A 20,640-nucleotide genomic window follows, 5' to 3' on the forward strand; every position below is an offset into this window, starting at 1 on the left:
TCCTTTGGTTTGCAATAGTGGTCGAGAAATGTTGACTCTTTTCCTTCCACCAAACTTTCCACGTCTTACATAATTGGATTTCAGTTGCTTGGAGTTCTCTGATATAACAATTAATCGGCATGTGGTGGGGAATTTTCTATTCCCACTTAATTGACATTTCAGAATGTCAGTTAGGTGCAAAGTACTGTGCTGGGTGCAGGGAATTGCCCGGAGGCTAGCTGGATTAGAATCCACATGTCCAGTGCCCCAGCCCAGGGCTCTTTGGTGGCACACAGATTTCTTCTCTGCTAGTTAAACGCTGTGAGAACTGCGAGGCAGCAGTTGGCAGTGCCTTCGGATTTCAGTCCCTGTAGACTGGAGATGGAACATAATCCCTGCTAATGCCCTTTTAAGTGTATTGGTTGAACGTGACTGAATGAACTAGTGTGTTTTATACCAAGCGATTTAAACTTCTTGAGGGACTTCTCTTTAAATTTTCTGTGAAATATAATCTAGTTGGAGACAATATGAATGTAAAGGAAAATGCTTTATAATCCAACTCTAAGTGCCTGTTCTTGTTTGATCAAGTGCTATTTTCAAGAACTGAGATTCAACAGAGTGATTTGCATCTGGGCACTTTTCAGGATCAGCCAATGAATACAGTAAGGACCCAAGTTCTTTGGTACTTGAGTGAAATATAATTTCATATTTATGTGAATCGGTTTTTCTTTCTCTATGCAAAACTTATCTTCTCTGCCCTCTACTCCTGTCTCTGTGCTTTTGAAAGCTTCATTTTTATTATTGCCCCAACGGGCCAATTTTTTTTTTAAATTTTGTCATTCAAAATGTTTAAAAGTAATTGATTTTGTCATTTTTAGCTGAGATGTGTATATATGCCAATTACAGCTGTTGGTCAGCACAGGATACCTAGTGACTCCAAAGCAAACTCAATATTATAGCTGTGCAGCTTTGTCAGAAGGAAGCAAACTTATGGTTTCCATTAGTTCTTTGGATCCCACTTCAGAACTTGAAGGACTCCAAGGAAAGGTGAGAATTGAGGATCTTGTCCATCTTCCATATGAAAAAAAGAGCCCTGAAATGCCTCTCACTCAGGGTCACAGCTAATTAGTAGCAGAACTAGGATTAAGACCCCAAATCCTAACTAAGCCACTTTATTATCTCAAGAGGTTTTTTTCCTCTAAGATGTAGATTTATGGAAAGCCCTTACTTATTGTTCATAATATGTAGTTAGTAATGCATATATAGTTTAGAACTTGAAATTACAATGATTAATAATAATAATAATAATAATAATAATAATAATAATAATAAATGCCCCCTAAATATACCCTATGGAAATATATCCACTACCTGAGAGCATTATTTAGTATCTTTCCTTTTAAAGAGTTGGTAAAGGAGTAATTGAGGTGGTAACAAGTAGACTGTACTGCAATGGAAAAGAAAAAAGAACATGTTAAACTGTTGCAATTATGAGAAATCTCCCTGAAGTTTGGGTCTTAGACCAAAACTTTCCCTCTCTTAGGCTTAGTTTATTGGTTTGTAAAATGAGGCGTTTGGGATAAACTCGATGACATCTAAAATCTTTTATACACAGACATTCTGAACTTTTAGGGCCTGGCTTATTGCTAAAATAGTGTCTTCGAGTAAAAGGGCGGCCAGTTACCACAAGTATTTACCTGAAGGAGCTACTAAGAATTGTGGAGCTGAGTAAAGAAGGTAAGAGAGATTACTTGGTGATTTCAATTTACCCTAATAATTCTTCCAATTTATTCTGAGGTTTACTGCCACTCTGCCATTCAAATTTATGACATGGTGGAAGATGAGACAAACAGTATAGTTGGAAATAGTTGAGAAAAGAGAAACTTAGAGAAGAGAAAGCATGGGTGAGAGCCAGACCAGCTGGGCTGAAGGCTAGTGAGGCATTTTAGGCTCCGGGAAGCACGTGGACTTGCAAACGACTGAGTCAGGGAGGCTCAGTCTGTGGTAAAGACTGTATCTAGAGGACACCGAAGCCACATTCTTCAGAACAAGACTTTCTCAGGATGATTATCAGGTGTATTGAAGAGAAAAGCTGTGAATTTCCAAAATACAGTTTTGAGTGTGAGAATTATTATTTTAGGATATTTACATATCACTTTCTTAAAGGCTGTCATTACTTTCCCCTATTCCTAGCCCCACTTGTATATTATTAGCACTTTGTGGAGTACTATGATTTATTGTGTAGGAAAAAGAAAAAGGACAGAGTGAAAGGATAAAAGGAGATGTCAGTTGCCACCACTAAATATTTGCAATAGTCAGAGATTCTTTTGGATTTGAGTGCCATACCCTTAAATCAGAACATGGCAGATCCCTGTTTCATGCCACTTTACGGGTTGATCAGTAAGTCAGTGTTCCCTAAGTCCAATTTACTTGCAGAAGCCATTTCTAGACATTTGGAGCAGCTATCTTAAAGGAAGCCCTAAAGTAGGGAACCAGAAGACCTGGGCTCTTTTTGTGGTTCTGGCCATAAAAATATGTGAGACCTGGAATAATCATCCTGGGCCTGCTTCCTCATTATTAAACTGAAGGGTTTGGAGGAGGTGGTATGAAGAGGCCCACCAGTATTCCATGCTTCTCTCACCTCCCTACTCTGACGCTGGGCTCACCATCCTATGCTGCTTTCCTAAGCTGGGCAGTGTGTGGGAACATTGTGGGGATTGTGGTCTAGCAGGAAATCTCTGCTCCCTAAGCCTTTGCCAAAGCAGTAAGTGACTTTTTGTCTACTAATTAAGTGAGTAATCTTGGAGGAGATCCAGTAGCTTTACTTACCAAGCTTTCCAGTTCACAAGTATGTTAAAGAGGCAAATAAGTAAATCTGTGAAAATTCTGATATTTCAAATTTAATGCTGTCCTAAAGATTTCTCCTATATACCAATGCTTTTATCATTGTGCCATATGCCATTTAAGGCATATATTCTTAGGTAGTTTCTCATCCACATCATGCTTCCAGGAAATGCAAGTAACTACTGAATGTCAAGTACCCTAGTAAGCTCATATAACTCTACTGTTGATGTTTGTCATTCAGAAGAGAGGCAAGGAAAGGAGGAGGAAAAAGAGTGAGAGGAAGGAAGGGAAAGTCAAGTGCAATTTGTTGTGACCTATGGTGACCATTTTCTTCCTCTCTAAGGTCTTTGCTAGCTGACCCTGTATTATCTAAGGATGGTTTTGGTTTTGACTTGGTTTTCCAAGTCAAAAGTACTCTGATTAAATAATTCTGCATTCCCACCTCAACATTACTCTGCTAATGTTTAGGATTCTGGGGAAGCAGACCCTGTATTATCTAAGGAAACCATTAAGAATTTTAACCTGAGGGATCCCTGGGTGGCGCAGCGGTTTAGCGCCTGCCTTTGGCCCAGGGCGCGATCCTGGAGACCCGGGATCGAATCCCACGTCGGGCTCCCGGTGCATGGAGCCTGCTTCTCCCTCTGCCTGTGTCTCTGCCTCTCTCTCTCTCTGTGTGACTATCATAAAAAAAAAAAAAAAAAAAAAGAATTTTAACCTGAAACGCTGTGGTCTAAAACAAAGATAGCCAGCCTTATTTCTCTCAAACAGCCGAACTTGTGGTCACCACGACTTGCATAACTTTCTCAAAATAAAAATAATTTGAGTTTTCTTAAACTCAGAATTCTATTTCTCACAACACTTTCAGAGAGAAGAAATAAAGGGTAAAGAGAGTCAAAAGGGCAACGTAAAAAATTTGAGGAGCCACTTTAGAGAAACTTCAAACTTAATTTTGGTGGAGAGGATGCTTGAATGTTTGCCATTGAGACAGAGTTGAAATTCCCATAAATTTCCTTTTGTGCTTCTAATGGATGACATCCAAAATAATAAACTTAATTTCATAGTTAGAGGAAAGTATTGTATGCTTTTTACAAAAGTTATTGAGGGTAATTGCCATTCAGAAAAATCTCAAAAAATGCCATGACAATCAAGGAATTAAACATTTAGAACATTTTAAGCCAATATAGCTTAGAAAATAGTGATTTCTTTAAAGCTTTAGTCATAACTTTCTTTTTGTTCATTGCCTAAAGTAGTAATGCTAACGTAGGGATCCCAAATCCAACTGGAAGAAATTGACGAGCATGAGAAGATGAACCTACATCTGAGCAAGATGTATAGTCACATTTTTCCCTTCCAGGCTTTACTGTGCATAACTGCCTCTTCACTAGCTTTGATATCTTCAGTCTCAGAGTGTAAGGGACTACCTTTCCCTCCAAAAAGGTGTTTGCAAATAAAGAATTACATCATTCCATGAAAATAGCATACGTTTAAAAAAAAAAAAAAAAGCCAGGTGTGGGGTAAAGAAAGGAGGGAAGGGATATTTAATTTGGATTGCAGCCATGTGGTCAAGTCTTGCTCCCCAGTCCTCTCTAGTATAAGGGTGTTTTTTGTTTGTTTGTTTGTTTTAATGTTTTAAAAACCTTTGTGAAACTTTGCATACTAGTAGTTATGCCTCTAGTGTCCATTGGTTGATATAAACATATATCTACTAAAAGCTGTTGTGAATTCAGTATTAATTTGTTTGTAAATCCCAACAGTATATGCCCACTGTTGGAAAAACAGGAATACAAGTATGTGTGAGATACTTACCAATATTAGGCAGCGTCTACAGCTCATCGGGATATGTTAACTTCTTACAGTAACACTGTGTCCCTAACGTGGGCCTATTTGTTGAGAACACTGGCTCAGAGTGGAGGGCCTTGAAATAATCTACCTGATGGTTCTCAACCACAGCTTGGTGACATAACTGGCTGTCTAAGTTAGTTAAAAATAATCATTAAAATTTTTAAGTTGTTTTTTTAATAAAGTAAAGATGATTCCTTTCATAGCTCACATGCATTATGTTATATTTTAGTAAGTAGAAAAGGAGTATTAGGTAGATGGAGTATTTCTCATTTATTCATTGAATATTTATTGAGCTCTTGTGGGCTAGGCACTAGGGATTCAGTAATACACAAAGCCTCACAAATTCTGGCTTTCATGGAGCTCATAATCAAGTTGGGAAAACAGATGGTACAATTAAATAAGGAATACTGGGTGGTGATAAATGCAAAAGAGTAAGGTAGGGTAGGGAAGTAAGTAAGTAAGGTAGTAACTAAGTAACTAAGTAATTAAGTAACTAAGTAACTAAGTAAATAAGGTAGGGAAGGGGTGTAGGGAATACTGGACAGCCAGCATAACAGTTCTAATTTTGGATAGGGTGGCCAGGGAAGGCCTTGCTGAGGAGGTGACCTTTGAGCAAACACCTGAAGGAGCTGAGGCAGTGAGCTGTGTGGCCTCTATATGGAGAATAGATTTTTGGAGGTGAACTGGAAGCTGAGACCAGCTAGGAGGCAATTGCCCCAATCCAGGCAAGAGATGTTGGTGTGGACTAGAGTGCTCACCACAGAGGTAGTCAGAATTGGGGGAATTGTGAATGTCAGCCTGTCTTCATGTACCATGAGGTGATGGTGGTAAGGAGTTGAGAACCATGAATACAGAATTGCTTCATTTTACAGAGGAGATCAGGGCCCCAGGGGAAAGGATTTGTCCTAGGAAAATAAGTGCTCTTTGCATAGTGATATAGAACTTGGAGACACCAGTAAGAGGAGGCATGGGCACAGCCTTCTGCAATCCTGTCTCTCCCCACAGTCAAATCAAAATCAGTATATCAACTACTACTTATCAGCACACCCCCAAATTGTTTGTTTGGGTGACCCTTACTGGCAGCTCTTTCAGAGTATAATGTAGGAAGATAGAGGGGACATTTCAGAGAAAGTGGTCTGAAGTAGTTCTCCCAAGGGTGGAAGAAGTAGAAGGCTTTCATATAGGGCAGCCTGCAGAACCAGTCTCTGATTAGCTTCTAAGATTCTAAGATGGGATTAGACTTGTCTTTTCAAACCAGCGTCATATTGGGGTTCTATTAGTTTTTAGTCATAGGATGTGCATTGGTGAGTAGAATGCATTTAGGAGAATTTTTTTTTTTTTTTTTTTTTTTTTTTTTTTTTTTTTTTTTTACTCCCACAAGTTAGTGATTGCTGCCCACCCACTAATGTAGCTGGGGAAAAGTAGACCACAGTAAGGAGGTTGTAATGGAACAGATACTCTTTCCAGAAGGAAGGGAAGGAAGAGGAAGTAGAAACTCCTTCTCAAAGTGAGGGACAAGTCTTTCCTACTGAAACTCTCAGCAGGAGTTCATAGTGGTTCTGACTGGGGAGGAACTAGATGTACTAAACAGTCTAGTCTAAACAGATCCAGGTACACTGCTCACACCCAGATGGGTGTGTTCCTATATGTGTGCTGACCACTTGGCATTATATCTACACATCATGTGTGCATAACTCCTAGTCAGGGCCCATCTACTGATATACAGAGATGCAAAGTCCAGCTTTACTCAGAAAAGCTCTAGATGAACAGGTGGGAGGGACAGAGTTTTGAAGGAAAGAAGGTAGGAAAGGTGGAAGTAAAAAAAGTTGGGGAGGCTTGGCTCTGGGAAGTTAGTAGGTTATCCTTTAGTTTTTCCTCTTGCAAATTAGAACTTGGCCAGCCTCCATTTCTCCTACCTGGAGAAAAAAAATAGTGCAGCGTAGGTTCAGTGATCTTTGACCACTGAGTCAGGAACCATTACAAATCAAAGTGTGTTTCTTATGATCAGGAGTTAACTACTTAAGAGCCAGAATTTACACTTTAGATTTAACTTCTAGCAACCTTGAAATATATATCCCCAAACCGTCCTCTCTTAGCTGCTCCCCAACACACTCAAAGTGTAGTTGGACACCAGGGGGACGGAGGTTCTGAGACTCTACAGCTGTCATTTTTTGCTGCCATGAATTTTCTGTTTACTCTTTAAAGTGCCTTTCTATCTCACTGACTTGGAATTTATACCATCCCTGTGAATAGCTTCCACACATCTTATCATATCTTGGTTATTTAACTTCCCTGAGCTTTGGTTTTCTTATCTATAGAATGAGAATACTTTCCTCTCAGAATTATTGTGTATATTAAATTTTTAGAAAATCTGAATCTCAGAATTTGGATTCTCACAAGAGAAAGAGAAACATATGTCTACCTGAAGATTTATACTTTTCAAAACAGCCTTATTTGTAATACCCCCAAACTGGAAGCAGCCAAAATGCCTAGCAACATTCAGGTGGGTAAATGAATTGGTGGCATGTCCGCACAATGACATACTACTTATCATAGTATAAGATCAATGGGGAGGGATCCCTGGGTGGCGCAGCGGTTTGGCGCCTGCCTTTGGCCCAGGGCGCGATCCTGGAGACCCGGGATCGAATCCCACATCAGGCTCCCCGTGCATGGAGCCTGCTTCTCCCTCTGCCTGTGTCTCTGCCTCTCTCTCTCTCTCTCTCTCTCTGACTATCATAAATAAATAAATAAATAAAAATTTAAAAAAAAAAGATCAATGGGGACACATGGATGAAACTCAAGAACACTAGGCAAAAAGTGGTCTATGTCAGAAAGCAGATCAGTGGTTGCCAGGAGCCAGGACAGCATGTATAAGAGGATGAGAGTTGACTGTAAAGTGGCACAACTTGAAAGAACTCCTTATTCTCAGACCTAATGATGTATACTTTACATATAATAAAAGTCACCTTTTTTTGTTTACAGTTCTATGAATTTTGACAAACATATAATTTGCCAATCAAGATAGACCGTATTTCCATCACTCCCAGAATTACCCTGTGCCTTCTTTGTAGTCAGTCTCTTCCCCTATACTCCCGTCCCTTGTCAACCACTGACCTAACTTCTATGCCTATAGTTTTGCCTTTTCTAGAATCATACAGCATAGAGTCTTTTGTATCTGGCTTCTTCCACTTAGCATAGTGTGAGAGTCGTTCATACAGTTTTATGAATCAATAGTTTGTTCCTTTTAATTGCTGAGTAGTACTTCACTGCAGGGATGTGCCACATTTGTTTAGACATTTGAAATTCTTTCTAATTTGGGGATACTTATGGATAAAGCCATAAACATTTAAGTATAAGTTTTGTATGGACATATGTCATTTCTCTTGGGTAATTACCTATATGTAAGTTTTTTGGATTGTATGATAAGTCTATGTTTTTTTACTTCATAGGAAACTGCCAAGCTATTTTTCAAAATACTGTTTTGCAAGTCCACCAGACACGTACAAGAATTTCAGTTGCTCTATATTCTCATCAGCGCTTCATATTGTTGTTGTTTTTTTTTAAGTTTAAGCTATTCTAATAGATGTGTCATGATGCCCCATTGTGAATTTTGTTCTCATTTCCTTAATGAATAATATGATTTTTGGCCATCTATGTCTCTACTTTAGTATGTGTTCAGAACTTTTGCACATTTTAAATTGGGATCTTTGTTTTCTTACTGAGTTTTGAGTGTTTATATATACTGGCTACCAGTCCTTTTCCAGAGGTGTTATAAAAATATATTCTTTCAGTCTGTGGCTTGTCTTTTCATTTTCTCAACAGAAATTTAAAGTTAAAAGAGCTGAAATTTAAAACTTTGATGAGATCCAATTTGTCAGTTTTTTCTTCTGTGGTTCTAAAAGAATCTTTGCCCAACTCAAGATCACAAAGATTTACTCCTTTTTTTTTTTAGAAGTTTTACAGTATTAGCTTTTTCAAGTAAGACCTAAGTGGTCTGTTTTGAGTTAATTTTTCAATATGGTATGGGGTTCATTTTTTGCAAATGGATGAATAGTGTTCCTGCACTCTTCATTGAATTTTTGGGTAACATTGTCCAAAATCAGTTGACTGTATATATGTTGGTCTATTTCTGGATTATGTATTCTATTCCATTGATGTATCTGTCTTTTTGACAATACCTACATTACTTGGTTAATATATTATTATAATAAGTCTTGAAAACAGTCTTTTTGCACTTGTTAGGACCTCCAATGTGGTGTGTGAATAGGAATGAAGAGAGGGAACATTCTTGCCCTGTTACCATCTTAGGGAGAAAGCATTCATTTTTTTTCTTGTTTCATATTATGTTAGCTATGGGTTTTTCAAAGGTATTCTTTATCTGGTGGAGGAGGTCCCCTTCTATTCTTATTTTCTGAGAGTTTTTTCATCATAAATGATTTTGAACTTTGTCAAATGTCTTTTCTTCATCTATTGATATCATGTGGTTTTTCCCCCTTTAGTCGTTGATATAGTCAGTTACATTGGTTGATTTATGAATGTTAAATCAGTCTTCCATTTCTAGAGTAAACCATATTTGATCGTGATGTGTTACCCTTCTTACATATTGTTAGACTTGATTTGTTAATATTTTGTTAGGAATTTTTGCAGTTATGTTAATGAGGGATATTGGTTTTTGCTTTTCTTAGCACAAAATGTCTTTGGTTTTGGTATCAGCATAATGCTAACCTCATAAAATGAATTTAGGATTCCCTTCCCCTATGTTTTTTGTAAGTTTGTGTAGAAGTATTTTTTCTTGAAGATTTTGGTAGAATTGGGGATCCCTGGGTGGCGCAGTGGTTTAGCGCCTGCCTTTGGCCCAGGGCGCAATCCTGGAGACCCAGGATCGAATCCCACGTCGGGCTCCCGGTGCATGGAGCCTGCTTCTCCCTCTGCCTATGTCTCTGCCTCTCTCTCTCTCTCTCTGTGACTATCATAAATAAATAAATAAAAATTAAAAAAAAAGATTTTGGTAGAATTGGCAATAAAACCCATCTGGGTTTGAGTTTTCCTGTGTGAAGGTTTTTAACTACAAATTCAACTTTTCTAATACATATAGAGATATTATCTATTTCATCTTGAATAAACTTCGGAATTTGTGTCTTATAGTAAATTTACTCCATTTCACCTAATTGACCAAATTTAGTGGCATAAGTTATTCATATTTCCTTTTTAATGTCTATGGGATCTGTATTGATGGCCTGTTCTTCAATCCCATTATTACTAATTCATGTCTTCTCTCTCTTTTTTTTTTTTTCTTGATTAATCTACCTGGAAGTTTATCAATTTTATTGATGTTTTTAAAAAACTAGTTTTGGCTTCATGATTTTTTCTTTAACTTTCTATTCTATTTCATTACTAATGTGTTTCATCAGTTCAATATTGACTTTACTCTCATTTTTATTACTTCCTTCCTTTTACTTACTTTTGGTATAATTTACTCTTTTCTCAAAGTAGTAGATTAGATCACTGAATTGGGACCTTTCTTCTTTTCTAACATAAGTGTATAATGCTGCAAAATTCCCTCTAGATATTGTTTTAACTGCATCTAGCAAATTTTTGCACATTGTGTTTTCATTTATTAAAAAATTTTGATGTTTTTGTCTTAAAAGATGCTTCCTTTCTGATCTTGATTTTTAGAAGCATATCATTAAATTTGTAAATACATAGAGATTGTCCACATATCTTTCTGTTACTGACACCTAATTTAATTTTCTTTTCTGGTCACAGAATACTCTTTGTATAATTTCAGTTATTTTAAACTGATCAAGGATTGTCGTAGGTCCCAGAATATATTCTCTAAATGTGTGTCTATATATAATGTATATCAGAAAAGAATGTATATTCTGCTATTATTGGGGTAGAGTGTTTTATAAATATCAATTAGGTCAGTTTGCTTGATGTTAATCAGCTCTTCTATAACCTTACTAATGTTTTGTTTACTGATTCTGCCAATTACTGAGAAGTTTTGAATTTTCCAATTATGAATATATTTATTCTTTCAGCTCTATTGGCTTCTGCTTCATGTATTTTGAAGCCCTGGTATTTGGTGTAGTCACATTTAGGATTATTATATCTTCCTGATGAATTAACTCCTTAATTATGTAATGTCTATCCTTATCTCAGATGGTATTCCTTATTCTTGTATTAATTAATCATGTATGTATGACAAATCTTTGTCTATCTTTTTACTTTGAACCTATGTTGTATGTTATTTAAAATAGATTTCTCATATATATAGTGTATAAGTTAAGTTTTTATATCCACTCCACCAATCCTAAATTTTTTAGATATTTTCAGCAGTTTACATTTAATGTAATTGTTGCCGTGGTTGGCTTTAAATCTACCATTTTGCCAGATCTTTTCTATTTCTGCTATCTGTTCCTCTCCCCTTTTTTTGCCTAAGTTTTTTTTTTTTTTTACTTTTAATTTCTTCCCCCCCCCCCTTTTTTAAATTCTAGTGTTGTTAACATCCAGCGTTATATAATTTCAGGCATACATCTCATTACTTTTTGATTGAATTTTTATTGTTTTATCTTTACTACTGGCTAATTATGCTTCTTTAAAAAAATTTTAGTGGTTGCTATAAGGTTTACAGTATATGTATTTTTCGCATTCTCCATCCAAATAATATTATACTACACATTGTGTATATACACATAGTATTAATTAAATGTGGGTGCTGGTGGTGACAGTTTGATCAGAGTTAATGTTTAGTAGAGGGAAATATATATAATAAATTTTTTAAAGTTATCTGCCACGTAAACCTCGCTATCATTTGAGTACCACATTTATAATGAAGAGCACTCACAAATAAGCTGATCTCTCCTTTTCAGACTGACAAATGAGGGAAATGCTAGCATTGTATGCTATTCCTCTTTTTGTTTTCTAAACTGGAGAAAGAATAAGACTGTCTAGAATTCTGTACTGTCCAATATAGCATCCACTAGCTACATTTAATTCCAATTAAATTAAAAATTCAGTTCCTCAGTCGTGCTGGCTACATTTCAAGTGCTCAATCACCACATGTATTGGACAGCACAGATATAAAACATTTCCATTAGCACAGAAAGTTCTGTCGGGTAGCACTGTTGAAGGAAGAATTAATAAACTGTCCATGGCTTGCTTGCCTTCCTAAGCCTACTTTTCCTGGCTTCTTAAATATCATTCTCTCATTGTATTATTACCATTCTATTTACTGTTAGTCCAAAGAAAGTATGAGTGGTTAATCTTGCAAAATGGCAGTTACTGGCCAATGAAAATCCTCAGCCAGGATCCCCACAGATTTCCTAGGTACCAAAATTCATTTTTTTCTCTTGCTTGCCCTGTCTTCTGTGTATGACACATTTTAATATGCCATTCTCTTTGGTTCTTGTCTCTTTCTGCTTATATGACACAAGCTCTGCCTTTTCTACTTCTTTCTGGTCACTTTTTCCTCAGCCTTTTCTTGGTTCTTTTTACTCTGCCCATGCTTTAACGATGGCCTTCCACAGAGGTCCATCCTTAGCCTTATTTTTGACTCCCTGGATACCAAATACCACATATATGTTGAAGACCAACAACTCTAACTCCACTTTAGACCTCTAACCTGAATTCCTAACGAGTATATCTGTGTGGCTGACCTACAAGCATTCCAGCCTCCGTACATCTCAAATGAATTCATTCTCTTCCTCTCTTGCAAACTTGTTCTGCTTCATCTCCATGTGGATCATTACTACCCACCATGGTTCTAAGCTAGAAACTTGGAAACTTCCCTCATTATCCAAACCAATCAATTTCAGTTGATTCTACATCTTAATTACCTCTCAAATTGATTTTTTGTTTATTAATAAAACCCTGTTTTCAAGTCCTCCATTTCCAAGTATCCTCACAACTCATTAGTTTTTCTCCTTTGCATTTATCTTCCTCACTACCAAATAGTTATCTTTCAAAAATGCAGAGCTGATCACTTTATTCCCCTATTTCAAATCCCTCTAAGGCTCCACATTACGTATGGCAAAAATGCACGTTAACATAATGTAGGAGTCTCATCTGAGTCTGCCTCTTTCCACGTCTCCTATCCCCACCTTTCAGTCCTCAGCTTATAATCATAGAGTCTTTGTTCAGTCATGTCCAGCCTCTTAACTGCCTGGAATCCCTCAGAATTAACCATGTTACTTCTCTTTGACCTCTGTTCCTTTTGAACCTTCTCTTCCCTTTCTTTACTTGAGGCTGATACTGCTCCCCATCCTCACCCCACATACCCTTTTCCTTTTTGCCTGAATGATTCCTTCATGTCCTTCAGGATTTAGTTCAGGCCTTCTCTTATCTGGGAAAAAGTCCCTGGTGTTTTCCCTCTCTAGACTAGTCTTTTAGCCTGTCTGACTTCCCTATATTCTCATAGTATTCTGTGCCTTTCTCCACCATATCAGTTATTTCTCTATATGGTAATAGCACAGAAAGTATTCAGTAACAGTTGATGGGATATTCTAACACGTGTACACTCTGAAAATCTATTTGAATCTGCAGACTAATGAATCATAGTAACCTTCTATTGTGTTCTTATAGGTGAAGATGCTGGAAGCAGATCTGGTTTCAAAAATGCTACGAGCTGTTCTACAGTCTCATAAGAACGGAATAGCATTACCCCGACTCCAAGGAGAGTACAGATCCTTGACTGGAGACTGGATCCCCTTTAAGCAGTTAGGTTACCCTACACTAGAAGCCTATCTGAGAAGTGTGCCAGCAGTTGTGAGGATAGAGACTAGTAGATCTGGAGAGGTAAGAAGGTAATTGTGCATGTCATGAGAGTCAAACAAATTCTTAATTGCCTACCTGGCACTTCTAATCTCCTAACTAGGGTAGGAGTCAAAGTGAAAAGTACTAGCTAAGTGGTTTGAGATTGGTAGTGTTAGAACAGCATCTAAAGCAAAGCCTAGATTCTGATGTCTTTTATTTTATCCCTCAAATTCTTTTCACTGTAAAAATAAGACTCTAATCACATTAAATAAAACATTTTAAAGTTAAAGTTTACCCAGTCTTCAACATTCAAGCAAAATAAGTGTACTGGAGACCTCACTGCCAGGTGTCACACCCCATGCGTTATAAACCTTCTACAACTTTTTGCCTAGGTCTTAATGATCTCCTGGGTAGCAAAGCTAATAGATACTTTTAAATTCCGATTGTTTGACCTCATTCCTATCTGTTCCTATTATCTGGACCCTAATTCAATCTCTAAAGGATCATTCAGCACTTTGATTATTACAGGGATATCCCTACCATTCTCCTTGTCTTTAATCCTTTCTTTCTCTAGGCTGACCTGGCCTTCACACCAATATGATCATAGTATTTAAATTTTTTAGTTTCTCTGGAAGAATATTTCATATATAACATAGCAATTTGGTGTGGCAATGAAATGTTTTGTTGCACGTAACCTGTGACCCAGCAATTTCACCTCTTGCTATCTGCCAATGTACAATGTGAAAGATACAGACAAATCATTGTCCAAAAGACAAAAAGCACCACCTCTCCAAACAGCACATCTTCTGGGTACATTTTTGCATATGTAAATATATATAATGGATCTGGGGTATTTCTCCCCGAAACTTATGATAGTTGCTCTGTTTGGTGGCATAGGGAAGACAGTGGGCAGAGGAGGGAAAAGGGGACCAGGGTTGGGAGAGTGATCAAAGGGAAAGTTCACCTAATCTGTAATCATTTTTATAAAGAGCATGTATAAATTAATTATTATAGTAATAATAAAACTTGTTTCAACATCCCTGATTCTCCCAGGCAGCTTTAAGTGGCCCCTCTGTCTACTTGACACTTTGTAATAGATCAAGATAGCACTCACAGAGTGTTTTGTTTAGTCTCTTTGTGTCTTTTCCTTTGTAAGTTTCTTGAGGTTGAATGATTGTTGTTTCACCCCTAATGGTGCTTCATAAATAAATATGTGCTTGAATGTGTGAATGATCAAATGTCTGCATGAGTTAATTAATAAATTAATAATGCGTCATATGATTACTACGCCATAATTTACTCAACCTTGTCCTCCCGTTATGGACATTTTTAATATTTCCAGGTTTTGATTATTAAAATAACCTCTATTGCACATATTTGGGTATGTACATTTTTTTCTTTTCAATCATATTCTTGTGATATACTTTCAGGAATGGAAATACTGGGCCAAAGAATAGGTGTATTCCTTGGCTTATATGAAGCCTATCGTTTTCCTGTTCTTGATTTCAACTTAGAATCAGAGACCTTAACACTAGATGCGGTTTTAGAGACCTACATACTTGAAAAAAAAAATCTCCTGTATATCACACCAGTTTTTTCAAAAGATAAAAAGCTGAGCTGCTGTTATGAGCAGGTGCCACAGGGTCCAGGGCTTCTGCTTGCCCTGCTTTACCCTCACTCCTCTGCCACTGTGAGGTTCTGGAGCTGTCATTGAACAGTTTGAAAACCCCAGATCTAAGCCCACTCCCGTTTTACAGCTGAGAATACTAAGATGTAGGCGGTAAACTGATTTGTCCCAAGTGACCCAATTAATCCACTTCAGTGGCAAGATTAGGATCGGATGGTCTTTGAAAGGTAATGAAATAGCAATTAAGAGTATCTACTTTGCATTCAGAGAGATGGCCTAGCTGTGTGACTGAGGAAGTTAGCTTAACTTTCCTGGGCCTCTGTCACCTATGTATAAAATGGGAATAAAATATGTCTCAAGGAGGGCAGCCCTGGTGGCTTAGTGGTTTAGCGCTGCCTTCAGCCCAGGGCATGATCCTAGAGACCCGGTATCGAGTCCCATGTCAGACTCCCTGCATGGAGCCTGCTTCTCCCTTTGCCTGTGTTTCTGCCTCTCTCTCTCTCTCTCTCTCTCTCTCTCTCTCTCTCTCTCTCTCTCTGTGTCTCTAATAAATAAATAAATAAAATCTTTAAAAAATATGTCTCAAGGATTATATGAGATAATGTGTGACACAGGTTTCTTTGGGTTCATTTTTTAATCTCATAGTACCTAACACATTGTAGATGTCTAATGAATACCTGTTTAAGGTATAAATAAAATTTTCAATTTGAGGATAGATTGTTCAGTGTGCTAGACTATTCTTGATTTCTTTTGTAGAATATGTAATTTTGCTCTAACAGTATCAAGGAGAGAGACGTAAATATTCACATATAGTTTGATTTGGGATGTGTAAACTCACTAAGATCCACTTTTAAAAATCAGCCTCTAGGCGCCAGTGAATCTGAGAAATGTTTCTCTTCTCACCTTGCCTCTCATGAATAGATTACCTGCTATGCCATGGCCTGCACAGAAACTGCAAGAATTGCTCAGCTTGTGGCTCGTCAGAGGAGTTCTAAAAGGAAAACTGGGCGGCAAGTTAATTGTCAGATGAGAGTAAAGAAAACCATGCCATTTTTTCTAGAAGGTAAGTTCTTTTCATATGCTAAAAATTTTAAACATGTCTATGAATACACTGTCATATGGAATTATGGAAATATTGCTTGTATTCATGACAAACACCTATATTTATTAACATTCATATGTCAAGGGGGAATCCTTTTTTTTTTTTTAATTTTTTATTTATTTATTTATGATAGTCACAGAGAGAGAGAGAGAGAGAGAGAGAGGCAGAGACATAGGCAGAGGGAGAAGCAGGCTCCATGCACCGGGAGCCTGATGTGGGATTCGATCCTGGGTCTCCAGGATCGCACCCTGGGCCAAAGGCAGGCGCCAAACCGCTGCGCCACCCAGGGATCCCTCAAGGGGGAATCCTAAAGCTAGTATTTCCATTTGAAATTAAGTGAAGATGATGAATGTGACTTGCTAAGTTATTATACAGCATGAAATAACTCAGAGTAAATTATACTAAGCTTATTATGGCAAAGTATTGCTTTATTCTTTTAAGTTATTTGAGGAAAAGCTTAATTCAGAATGTTGGATGAACCAATAACCTAGGATTTAATGTCTTATTTAGCAAATCATGTCTTTATACTAAAGTCATGTCTTTATACTTTTATACTAAATCCTCTATTTTCAGAAAAAAAGTATAAATTATATAATACACAAAGATGTAGGTAGCTCAGCCAGTGTTTACTGAACCATATCTCAGAGAGCTTATAATCAGTCTAAAACTAAATTCTCAAGAATTTATTATTTATAATTTATCCAATATTTTATTGGAGTAAATGCATAAATGTCACAGTTAGCATTTTTAACAGGGGAGCAATCATGGTGAGAACAATCATGGCAATAGAAGGCTCCATGGCAAAGGGGGGCTTGAACCCAGACCTCGAATGATGAGAAGAATTTGATGTAGAAGAGATGGGAAGACTGAGATATGGTTGAGTATGCTGCATCTGTAGCAACATGAGGTGGTTGCCACTGAAGAGTTGATTGGTGAGTAGAGGGACAGTAACTGGCTTGTTTAGCAGACAAAGCCATGTTTTGAAGAATCTCATCTGCTAAATACCAATCTATTCTTCCCCTACTGACAAACCCTGTAGTGGCAACTTCCTTGTGTTCTTACAAACTGTTCTGAGAATAGAGACCCACAGAAAACATCTGGACAGGGGAGTGATGTAGTGAAACTAGGCTTTTGGGAAGCTAATTGATTTTATTATATATGCCTAAATTCATAGGAAAACCTAAAGCAACCCTCAGACAACCAGGATTTTCTTCAGATTTTTCTGTCAGCAAAAAACCTAATCCAACACTGTTAAGAGACAAAGGAAACTCTCTTGGAGTTAAGTCTGATGCTGAAATGCCACCTTACACATTACACACAACTCTCAGAAGTGAAGTATTCAAAGACGTTCCAGTGCAGAGGCATGTGACCATGTCTACCAACAACAGGTATTTGGGCTTTATCTGGCTAAAGGGAGAAGTTTGGTGAATGTAGGAAAATAAATGTTAGAAATGTATGTTCAGGGTAAGACGGAAATACTTTGTGTTTTATCTAATGTAAGTTCATGTGTAGTAGGGAAGTACGTCATTACTAGTAGAAACCTCTTTTCCTGCTACCTGAATGTCATTGTCTGAATATCTTCATTTTATATTTTCTCTGCATTTTTGGTAATCTCTCTATAAAATTCATGTTAAAAGCTCTCATATGAAAAAAAAAAGCTCTCACAAGTTATTCTAAGATGCTTTTTCAGCAAAACTATTTATTCTAAAACTATTTATTCTAAAAACATTTCTTATAATTAATTTTGTAAATTTTGGGTAAAATCTTATTGATTTGCATATTTCACTGTGCTCTAACAATCATATCCATAATTATACAGTAGCATCATACATCTATGAATCAGAATATTGGACAGAATAAGAACAAGCTTAAAGTCCTAGTTTGGGTGCTGCCATTTACTAGTCAGGTGAAAAAACGAAATTATTTCATCTTTTGGGCTGTGATTTCCTCATTTATTTAATGAAAATGTTAAACTAGGCGACCTCAAAGTTCCCTTATGGCTCTAAATCTTATGGTTTTATAAGGTAATTCAGGTCAGCAAACTATGACCCATGGGCCAAACTTGGCCTTTTGCCTGTTTTTTTCATAAAGCTTTATTTAAACAAAGCCACATCTCTTTGTTTATATATTGTCTGTGGTTGCTTTTGCACGACCACAGAGTTGAGTAGTTGTACAGAAATAGTATGCTGCAAAATCTAAAATGTGTACTAGTGGACCCTTTATAGAAAAAATTTACCAACCCCTGATATAGATGACCGGTATCACATTGTTTCATTCTTATTGTGTTTTTGTAAAACAAATTGGGTTGTATCATATCCGTTTAAATCAGTGTTCAAAAATCCCAGCACTGCCTTCATACTAGAATATTTAGAAATAATTATTTTTTAAAAAGTTAGATAAAAGTTTCATAATGGTATATATCTAATGTTATTTATGGCTAGTTACTATAATTTCTATAAAGTGTAGGAAATACATGGTTAAAACTTGGACTTTGACCTAAAACACTAGTTGGGTCCAGTATGTGACTGAGGTACCATTGTCTCCTCTAGTTGTTTGCCTGAATTTCAAGATCCATTTTGATTTTAGTCTATAAAATGACAGCAAAACTTAGACTTTATGGATTGTGGGCCCAGGGGAGCATTCTCTATCCCACGATCTGGTGTCTCCTGTTTCTTAGTGGCAATGGGCAACCTAGGGTAAGTGCCTTCCATTCTTCCAGGTAGCACCAGCAGTGATTGCATGGAGGCTGTGCCAGCATCAAGCAGACCAAAGACCAGGTCCAGGATGGTTCTTTCTGACCTACAGCCTATGTGTTCTCACCCTTCCGCCTAGCAGCATTAGGCCCAGGGAAGTGCATTCTGCTCCTATGGGAAGCACCTATAGAGTTCAAGAAGAAGCCCCAACAGCAACAAATAATATGCCAGACCAGAATAGCACCATGAGGGTACTAAAAAATGAGATAATTGGAACTAAGGACTACAGAAGTGGGCCAGGAGCTATGTGCTAAACCTAAGCAGGGTAATTACCTGCTAAAATAAGACTTTCAAATAGAATTCAGAGTCTCCTAACATATGTCCAAATGTCCAGGATACAAAAAAAAAAATCACTTGTTATACTAAGAACCACAGTAATGACAACTTGAATGAGAAAAGACAGTTGACAGATGCCAACACCAAGATGAATCAGACGTTGAAATTGTGTGACAAGAATTTTAAAGCAGCTCTCCTAGAAATGCTTCACTGAACAATTGCAAATAATTTGAAAAAAAGGAAAAAACATAAAATTCACCAAAGAAATAGAACATATAAAAAAGAACCACATGGAAACTATAGTTATAAAAAAATGGAATGCCAGAATGCAAAATTCCCTGGGTAAACTCAATATCAGAGTAAATATGACAGAGGAGAGAATCCATGAACTTGAAGATAGAGTAATAGAAATGACCCAGTATGAACAACAGAGTAAATAGACTTCCTACAGAAACAAAATAAAACAAATTTAAAAAACACCTAGCAAAGCCTGAGGGGCCTATGGAAATAAAGCACCCAGCAGAGCCTTAGGGACCTGTGGGAAAAATGAGAAAAGGTCTAACATTTGTATCATCAGTCTCAGGAGAGACTCAGGAGAAGAGAAAGAGTGGGGCTAAAAGAGTGAGTATTTGAAGTATGCTATTTCAGCATAACTTACAATTTATTCTAAAAACTTTTCTTATAATTAATTCACCTGGCTAGTATTTGGCTGAAAACTTCTCAAATTTGTCTAAGGACATAAACCTACAGATTCAAGAGTTCAGAAAGTCACATGAAGACACATCATAATTAACCTTCTGAAAATTAAAGGCAAAAAAAAAAATCTTGAAAACAGCCAGAGAGAAATGACACATCATCTATAGGGGAATATCATTTTTTAAAAGATTTATTTATTTATTTATTTTAGAGACAGCATGTGTGCATGAGTGGTAGGGGAAGGGCAGAGGGAGAGGAAAAGAGAATCCTCAAGCAGACTCCCTGCTGAGTGGGGAGCCTGACTCAGGGCTCGATTCCACAATCCATGAGATCATGACCTGAGCTGAAACCAAGAGCTGGACAGTCAACCAACTGAGCCACCCAGGTGCCCCACTGTGTGATTCTATTTATATAACATTTTTGAAATGACAAAATTGTAGAGATGGAGAACAGATAGGTAGTTGCCAATAGTTAGGGGTTGGAGAAGTGGGAAGGGTGTGGCTACAAAGATGTAGCAAGAAGGGGCCTTATAGTGATAGGACGATTGTGGTGATTATGATTATATTCTGGTGATGATAATCAGTAGGTTATTGATTACAGTGGTGGTTATAAGGATCTATATGTGTGGTAAAATTGCACAGAACCATGTGCACAAACACATGCACATGTACATACCTCTAAAACTGGGGGGGGGGTTGAATAAGCTCTGGATTGTACCAATGTCAACTGCTCATTTTTGTTATTATACCATGCAAGATGTTACCATT

At 37.2% G+C, this 20,640-nt stretch overlaps 1 protein-coding gene across 5 annotated transcripts in view; it reads left to right on the top strand.

The window, feature by feature from the left end:
- The window catches only part of TDRD7 (tudor domain containing 7), a 72,755-nt gene that overhangs the window by 1,239 nt on the left and 50,876 nt on the right, over positions 1–20,640 (top strand). The window contains exons 2-7 of one of the 5 annotated variants that reach the window (XM_038552895.1): positions 858–1,026; positions 1,595–1,716; positions 7,032–7,168; positions 13,249–13,461; positions 15,968–16,109; positions 17,323–17,536. In XM_038552895.1, coding sequence (XP_038408823.1) covers positions 7,151–7,168; positions 13,249–13,461; positions 15,968–16,109; positions 17,323–17,536 — 587 coding nt within the window. In that variant the 5' untranslated portion in view covers positions 858–1,026; positions 1,595–1,716; positions 7,032–7,150. The remainder of the gene's footprint in view (positions 1–857; positions 1,027–1,594; positions 1,717–7,031; positions 7,169–13,248; positions 13,462–15,967; positions 16,110–17,322; positions 17,537–20,640) is intronic. The other 4 variants (XM_038552894.1, XM_038552896.1, XM_038552897.1 and 1 more) reach the window with 4 other exon arrangements.

The sequence above is a fragment of the Canis lupus genome, chromosome 11, assembly GCF_011100685.1.
Source record: "Canis lupus familiaris isolate Mischka breed German Shepherd chromosome 11, alternate assembly UU_Cfam_GSD_1.0, whole genome shotgun sequence".
Classification (NCBI taxonomy): Eukaryota; Metazoa; Chordata; class Mammalia; order Carnivora; family Canidae; genus Canis; species Canis lupus.